General features: G+C 43.7%; 1 protein-coding gene across 1 annotated transcript; it reads right to left on the bottom strand.

The window, feature by feature from the left end:
- Positions 1-195: 195 nt before the first annotated feature.
- Positions 196-7969, bottom strand: epx (eosinophil peroxidase). Its single transcript, XM_008306566.1, has 13 exons — positions 7801-7969; positions 7123-7255; positions 6903-7032; positions 6621-6827; positions 5261-5627; positions 5018-5178; positions 4670-4928; positions 4079-4249; positions 1847-2084; positions 1558-1769; positions 1320-1484; positions 383-466; positions 196-296 (listed from the first exon to the last, which is right to left on the bottom strand). The coding sequence occupies exons 1-13, from the start codon at positions 7967-7969 to the stop codon at positions 196-198; spliced, it is 2397 nt and encodes a 798-aa protein (XP_008304788.1).
- Between the last annotated feature and the right edge of the window lie 611 nt (positions 7970-8580).

Below are 8580 nucleotides of genomic sequence, written 5' to 3'. Positions count from 1 at the left end.
GCGAGGACCCGTCCATCGCCGCTTGCGGCTTTAATTTTACTTGTTATTTCCCTGGCTATGTATGGCTTCATTTTACGCTGTAAATGAGTATTTTCTGCTCTGATATGTAGGCCCACTAGTCAGCAGTCACATATTGGCATGAAATGGATAAATCAGCACCCATGTAGTGTTTCATTGATTTCTACCTCCAGTGACCTACCTTCGATAACAGATCATGATCATCACCAGCACGACCACACCACCGATCACCACCATCACCGCAGTGACAACAGAGACAGCAGACAGCGAGGAGGGCTCTGGATCACAGAGAGACGTGTGAAGGTTCAGAATTGACGGACATGTTCTGTGTCGTAACAGGAACGTGGAATTAACCTGAACCAACCTGAGCAAATAAAGGAACCTTGCATGTTGAGGCACTCTAAGTGTTGTGGACAAGGAGAAATCAGCTCTTCACATTCATTTACATCTGCAACAATCAGACAAAAACAAAGAGATGAGAAATCAGTTTTGTATCTGGAAGGGAGAGGTAGCAGTTTACAGTTGACCCCTGTCCACCTCTGAAAGCACCTACAATGTTCTGCCAGGGAACTGTGGGTCCTGGCATTTGTTCGGACGTTACTTTGACATGCGTCACCTCCCAACACATTGTTGCAGACCACGTACACCCCTTCAAGGTAACAGTATTTCCTGATGGCAGTGGCCTCTTTTAGCAGGATAATGCTCTCTGCCACACAGCAAGAAGCGTTCAGGGATGATTTAGGGAACATGACAAAGAGTTCAAGGTGTGGACTCCTTCACATTTTCCTAATCTCTATCTGATCAAGCATTTGCGGGATGTGCTAGAAAAACAAGTTCGATCCAAAGAGGCCTTAACTCCTCTAACTTCCAGGACTTACAGAATCTGCTGTTAACGTCTTAGTGCCTGATACCACAGGACACCCTCAGAGGTCTGTGGATTCCAGGCTTCAGTAAGTCACAGATGCTTTGGCAGCATGAGGGAGACCTACATAATATTATGCAGGTGGTTTTAATGTGGTGGCAGATTGGTTTATACAGTATATGGCTGACTGAAGTACACTGGTGGTGAGAAGAGGTTAAAGGGGTCTCAGACATTTTAGAAATAATTCCCAAATGGAGCTTTTGCTTCATTAAAAGTTAGCTGTAAGTGAGTTATACTGTCAGTTCACTTTTGACTTTAAATGGAAAGTGTTGTGAGATTGTTTTGTTCACTGTAAATATAGAAGATTTTAAGTCAACATGGTCTAAAAGTCCTTACATCCTGTGATGTACTAGACCAGGCCTTGGTTTAACCACCGTACCTTGACATGTTGGGGGCGTGGGGCTCCACTGCTGGCTGCTTGGATCACAGCTGACAGACGAAGAGCCCAGCAGCCTGAAGCCCGAGTGACACTGATAAAGAATCACGGAGTTACAGAGCATGGAGTAGCCGGACTGAATCCTGGGTATCGGACCGCAGCTGGGGTCTGGGAGAGAGAAGTCAGTGAAACAAACAACCCTGATTAAACACTTGGCATGTCTTTATTTCCACTTCATCACCTGAGTCTGGTTCTTTCCAGGGGCTGAGGTCAAGGTGAGGGATGAGCGGGTGGGAACAGGTCAGCATGTCCTCTGGTCTCTCTGTCCGTGAGAACGGGTCGGCAGGGACGTGGGTGATGTGGCTGTTGTCACAAATGATGCGGGACAGAGAGATGCCATGCAGGTGTCTCCTCTGGGTGCTGCTGAACACTCCTTCGCGCTCCCACCAAAACCTCGGTAGACAAAGGCAAATTTAGATTTCGCTCCTTGCATCCTTATGCTAATAATCTTGTTTTCATTTCAGTTGTACCTGTCCCCGTCTCTCAGCGCTCTGAACTGTCTGGCCAGCAGGCAGGACAGAAGCGGGCCGACTCGGCCTCCAGGCAGAGCGGGCTCAGAGATGGCCCCCACCCACACATCGATGTTGTATGGTGTTCCGTATAAACGCTGGAATTTGTGAGCCAGAGTGAAGTTACCTAGAATTTCAGCCAGCTCTGATGTATTACTGGGAACAGGAAGGCCACAGAACCTTCGCCAAGAAGCGTATCCTGATGGAGGAGATGAGGGCAGGAGGGTAAAGATCTAGTAAAGAACTTCGATGAGTATGAAAGAGCTTTAAATACAAGTGCATCCTGCAGTGTTTTATAATGAACATGACCACTTTGTCTGAAACATTACCTCTGCGAGTGAAACAAAACACTATTTCTAGCAGTAAATACGAGCACTTTTTGGCACAGATGTTAAAACATGCTTTACAGGAAGAAAGGAAGGAGTAACGGGAAAATAACTGAAAGAAAACAAATTGTTTTTTTTTAGATGCTTTTTAAAGAATTCTCTGAAATTCGGTGCAAAGCTTTTACTGATTCCAAACATCATCAAAACTGCTTACATGACGTGATGCCAGATCTCGGCGGCTCACCGCCTCAGCAAATCAAATCCTAAGAGAGGCTTCTGAAGTCCCATTTCTGTTCTAAACTGACAAATAACACTTATTCAAACAACTATGAATAGACCAGCGGGAGTCTCTGTCACACTTTGCAGTTCTTTCTTTGATTTGTATCATCAAAATGAATCAAATGAAAACTGGGTTTGAAATTTTTCTGATCTTTTTCTGGTTATTTCGCAAACGGATAATTGTCTCTCAGTTTAATTTGTAATTGTTCATGTTGGTTTGTTGTCTCAGAATTTGATCTGTGAATAAAAACAAAACATGTCTGGGGGAGTCTGCAGCCAGCCACAGACCCAGTAGCACAACCACAGTGTCGAAGCCATATTCATACATTCCATTATTTTTGTGTTGTATGCTCCATGCCACTAGGGGGCTGTATTGTATGTGACTGAGGTTACCTGGGGTCAGCCGAAATGGGGTGTTTAATTAAGGTACATCCAGAGGCAGGTGTTGCTCATTTGGGAGAAGCAAACAGTTTTTCGACTGTGTATGGTGAACAGCAATGCCTTTGTTATTTTGTTTTAAGGTATATTATATTTACATGTGTGATTTATAAAGGAAAATAAACCTGCCTTATTAACAAGGGAACCTGCTTTTTGCTGTGTCCGGAGCCCACTGGGCGCACGGCCAAACAATTCTCTTAAGCAGCCAGTAGTGACTTTGAACAGGACTTAGGCACTACACGCATTATGCAGCCTTTTATATAGCGCAGCTCACCGTGCAATGATCTGTCAGCTACAATATGTATTAGGGATTCACAAAATACTATTGGTGCTATATTGTATCTACAGCATTGTTATAATAACATTGTCTTTACTTTCTTTGGTTTATTTATTCACTCATTCATTTTTTAGCCTGTTGGCTACATTTGAGAATTTGTGTCACTACATCAGGCCCTCATACAGTCCCTACATCACCAGTCTGTGACTGATGTTCACACATAGCACCTGATAAATTCTTTCATGTCCAGATGTGCTACATAGCTTACATCATGGACTGCGCTAGTCTTTTTATTTCTTTTTGTTTAAAAGTCAAATTCTGAAGTAACAACCTAATCATAATCAATTAAAAAACATACTGAGAGACAAATATTAATTTGTAATGTAATAAAAAAATCATTTTTTGTTTCATTTATTTTGATCATGCGACTTGAACAAACAACAGCAAAGCATCATGTGGACTATTGGGCAGCTGGGAGGCTAATTAACCCACATTCCTACATCTGGAACTGTTTCAGGAATTACGATTTATTATGTAGTATTTAACTGGAGCAAAACAACAAACATGGTTTACTTAGACTTAAATCTTTTCTTCTATGAAAGAGCAAAATGCTCTAATTACTTTCTCATAATCCTCACTAACCAAGTTTGTTTTACAAAATTGCTGAAGTTAAATTCAATCTTAACCCTTAAATTAAGTGAATAAAATAATTGAACAGTAATGTGATCAACAGAAATTAAAATCAAAACATTGGTCAAGTAAAAAAATACAGTCTAACTGTTGAAACAATCCTTGCTGACAGTAAGCAGAGGACTTTTACAGCAAAATGACAAAGTCACTATGTGCTGTGATGGAGTGAAGATAGCTGGTTACCCGGCAGGCCGTGGTCCCGACCCCTCTGGAGGTTTAGGGCCCCGAGGTCCAGAGGCATCCCTCCCTGTGCCTGGAACAGCCTCTCCGTCAGCTCCTCCACCATCATCTGACCAGCAGTCTGCAGCTTAGCCGGAGACAGCAACAGGCCACGCAGCACAGGGTCTATCCCACCTGAAACACCAGCAGAAAATGAAATACAGACAATGCTGTGGCTCAGGTGTTAGAGCGAGTCGGTCAATGATTGGAAGGTCGGCGGTTTGATTCCACCCTGTAACCTGTTTCATGGTCGTTGTGTCCTTGGGCAAGACACTTCACCCACCTTGCCTGTTGTGAATGTGTATGAATGGATTGTTTGAGGTGGTGGTCAGAGGGGCTGTAGGTGCAGAATGGCAGCCAGGCGTCTGTCAGTCTGCTCCAGGGCAGTTGTGGCTACAATCGTAGCTACCATCACCGGAATGAATGTGTGTGAATGAATAATTGATAGTGTAAAGTGTCTTTGAGTGCTGAGAAAAGCGCTATATAAATCTAATCAATTATTATTATAGAAGAACTCACATATGATTTAAATACAATGATGACATCACTCTTTACCTTCCTGCACAACCCTCCAAGAGGCAAACAGTGAATGATGCAGCGGCAGCGGGGGATACTGGGAGTTCATGGTGTATCCTGGCCCCAACCGGGTCACCACTGGCTGCACGGTGACGTGAGCAAAACGAAATGCAGCAGTTGCAAATATGTTAGCAATGCTGGGATCCACGTCAGGATCATATCCCTGGTAGGGAGGCATCAGATGAGACATGGCACTCTCACCAAGAATCCGTGGCAGGTAGTGCTCCCATGTTAGGATCTTAAAAGATAAAGAAAGCAGGTTGGAGTGTTGAGAGTTCTAAAAGAGGTGGATTTGAATGAATGCCCAGCTGAAACTGCTGCTGATACCTGGTGAATGGCTCCTATGATCTTGCGCGCCTCCTGATAGAGAGTCTCAGGGCTCCAGTGAAGGTTGAGCAGGTGCAGCTCTTCGACCAGTCGGTTGTGTTCTCTCAGAAAGAGTGTGTGCAGCGCGATCAGTCCCAAATGTTCATTGGCTCTCGAATCACCTGTTAAACAGTAATCATGAAGACCAGCTGCACTGAAGCTGGCAGAGAGCAGATTATTCATTACACTCATCCGCTAACTCACCAGCTTGAAAGCAGGACGTGGTGTTGTCCAGGTGCACAGACCTGCCTGATGCCTCTGAGGTAGTGGAGTTGCGAGGACCACAGGGGTCCAGGTGAGCCTGCAGACGAGGCAGGAAGGGCATGTAGGCCAGATCTTGGTCTGAGTGCTGGGAGTTGAGGGCCATTGAGCCCAGAGGAGATGAGGTGTTTCTGAGAACGGAGGCCAGACTGTTGGTGCTGCCGTACACCATGCTGGCGTCTACAAAGGAGGTGATGGCGTTGAGCTGCTCACGATGGCGATGAGGCAGAACTCCAGTGTTGCAGCTGGGAGCAGAGCGGAAGAAAGGCATACAACTCTGGATGCCATAACGAGGATCAGAAAGTGGGATCTGGAAAAGAAGGTTTTGTTTCACATTGATGCTGATGAGGCAAAGAAATGTTCTCATATTAAGCAGTTTGATTTATTGATTTATTCATTTATTTTACATAATATTACCAGAGTAATGTGTTATCAGGGAGGGAATCACCACTTTAAAAAATCCTGAATAGAATGTTACAGGGGAATTTAGTAATGCCAAAGATGGAGGTTGTGTGATACATGTCCGGCCCCTCTCTTCAAAAAGCCAATCATTGGCTTTGTGACAGCCAAGAAACTGATGCAAGTAAGGTCAGTTTTATTGGGAAAACACACCAAAGTGTGCAAGAATAATGTTGACTTTTTAAAAATGATTTTATATTTAAATTTAAAACGGCTGAACTGCAGTATTGAAGTCTGATAGAAGATTAAAAGGTGATCCAATTATGTTAGACGTATGTCTGCTGTACAAACTAAGGAACTTGTTTTCTTTTTGGATACTACAATACTTCCATAATGAGAAATGTTGGAATTACGTGTTAAAAGAGAATACAACTGTCAATTTCTCTCTTTTTTTTTCTGGCTTCATCCTTAACATGATTAGATTCTGGCTGAGTATAAAAAATAGTTTTTTTCATATAAAATGGGAAATATATTTTTAAAATTTGATATTTCCTTTTATTGTTCTTTAAGAACATTCCAATATTTCACAACAGTGTTTCCACATCTGGGAATTGTGACACCTTCAACGCACTACTTCCAAAACAAGGAAACAAAGATTTCTCATTGCATGACCTCATCATAACTCATGGACAACATATGCTCAGGGACAATAGATCTTAAGCAGACACTTCTTTGTTTTAAGGGGATACAGTGAAAGCAGTGTCTCTGAAAAAGGCACAAACTGATAGAGTTTTAGGTAATGTTCACATCTTCTGTTGTCGGTCTTTAACGTGAGCCTATGTTAGTGTACACACTTAGAGAAGATTACTTCATGCAACAGAAAATCAGACAGAAATCAAAGCACCTGAATGGGGAAGCAGGGTGTGTATCGGCTGCAGGTGTGGGTGCAGTCAGCTCCGGTCTTGAAAGCAGCTCTACTGGGGCTCTGAGGCGTCAGCACCACATCGTGGTCGATCCACTGACCCCAGTCCACCAGCAGGTGGGACAGAGTTGAGTCCACAGAGATGTTGTCATTGTGAGTAAACAGCACTTCCTGTGACACGAGGCGCACCTAAACAACGAACAAGACAAGGAATGACGGAGTGGCGGCAGCTGACAGGACTGAGATCTGCTGCACGGCTCTTACTGGAGGCAGGCTGAAGTTGTGGTAGGTGTGTTTCGGTTCCCAGCCTTTGGGCGTCCCCCACACATCCTCGTACTCGGGGGGCAACCAGCGGGAATACGGGATGTTGGCAGCACCCCATCGTGGATGTTGTCTGAACAGAGAGAGAGAGACAAAAACTACAGCAAAGTCTCTCAAGGACAGCACTACTCCGTTACTGCATGTGTTCTATGTCGGCTCTGACCTGTTGTTGCACTCGCCTGTGATGGATCTGTAGCGCTCAGACAGACAGTCTGTCTGACAGCTGGGTGTCTGCAGCTCAGCAGAGCAGCCCGTCACCTGCAGCAGATTCTCTACATCTCCGTCACTCAGCAGCTCTGTGGGAACAAACAGTAAACACAGCAAACCTTGAATGATATAAATAATTCCTAAACATTAAGAAAACACATCATAAAAGATATTGCATCATTTGCCATTTTACTGAAATCTGATAATGTGTGTCTTACAGTGCCTTTGGAAGAGCTTAATTCTGAGACTGTTGGGCTATTTCACTCGTCATAACCTCTGTATAGTTTCATTTTCTAGCACAATATGAACAACTGTATGTGAAAACTGCAAATTCACAGTTAAATTGTGTGTGACAGGATCAAGGAATAATTTCAATCTGCACAAATACTCATACTACAGCTGTTTAAAATAAGTGTAAAAGTGATGCAACTGAATGGTTACTGGTGTAAAAATATGATGGAACTAAAAGATAAATACTGAATGCATTAAATTGTCTCCTGAAGCAATCTAAAAGACAGTATGTTGCAAGCATGATGTGGAATTTAATGTTTGTTTTATTCTTCATCAAATAATAATCTGATCTATAGGTGCAGTAACATCTGTGTGTGTGGGCTGTTCCGGTGCTGTTTACTACCGTATGGGTTGGGCTGCACCATAGTGTTGGTGTAGACCATCTCTCTGATCAGCTCCACTGTGTTGTCCAGCAGTTCAGCAGCCCGGATCTGAGCCGTGGTTCTGGCTTCAATGTGTTTAAACTGAGCCAGCAAGTCACTGGGTCTCAGTGCGCCTTCGGACAAAGACATCTTCACCCTGCAAACGTTGAGAGCTTTGTCTTTTAGTGGCTCGGAGACTTAAAAATCACAATCTGCGTTTTGCTGTGGGTGTGACAAATATCCACTTCTGACCAAAACAGAGGAATTTGTACCTTTCGCTCGTGCGGGCGTAAGCAGCATCAGTCAGCTCAATCGCCCTCTGGAGAGCCTCGTCAACATACACAGAACCCAGGTACAGAGTTTCTGAGGTGATCACAAAGAAGAACACAGATGCAGTTAGAAGAGCTCTTCAGTACCTGATCTTTTTAAAAAAGTTTTTAGTAATAACCAAACAGAAATCCTACCTGAGGTGTTGTCAGATACACTGTTCAGTGAAGCATACTCAGGCAAGGAGAGCAGGACGACAGCCAGCCCAAGCAGAGACACCTGAAACCAAAAGCGACTGAATTAAACTAAAAAATGGGTCAAACTGTTGTATGAAATGTATTTGAAAAACTTAAACTCACCATGAGTGCTGCGTCCATCTAGATCCTGTAAACTGTTCAGTGAAAAGGACTTCAGGTCTAGAAGACGAATGACGCTCACAGTATCTTGCCGCTGTGCTCAATTTGACTCATCTTGAAAGTCGGCAGGTGTAAGCG

This window comes from Stegastes partitus, unplaced genomic scaffold (genome assembly GCF_000690725.1).
Source record: "Stegastes partitus isolate 25-593 unplaced genomic scaffold, Stegastes_partitus-1.0.2 Scaffold3703, whole genome shotgun sequence".
NCBI lineage: Eukaryota > Metazoa > Chordata > Actinopteri > Pomacentridae > Stegastes > Stegastes partitus.
The sequence above is the reverse complement of the archived record's forward strand: the minus strand, read 5'-3'. Positions and strand labels throughout refer to the sequence as shown.

Excerpts from the sequence above, each read along its gene's own strand:
- epx (XM_008306566.1), bottom strand. The coding sequence starts at position 7,969 with ATGTCTTTGTCCGAAGGCGCACTGAGACCCAGTGACTTGCTGGCTCAG. Across the intron at positions 7,033-7,122 it reads ACAGGCGAGTGCAACAACAG|ACAACATCCACGATGGGGTG; the intron begins GTCAGAGCCGAC and ends CTCTCTGTTCAG. Across the intron at positions 4,250-4,669 it reads TTGGAGGGTTGTGCAGGAAG|GTGGGATAGACCCTGTGCTG; the intron begins GTAAAGAGTGAT and ends CTGGTGTTTCAG.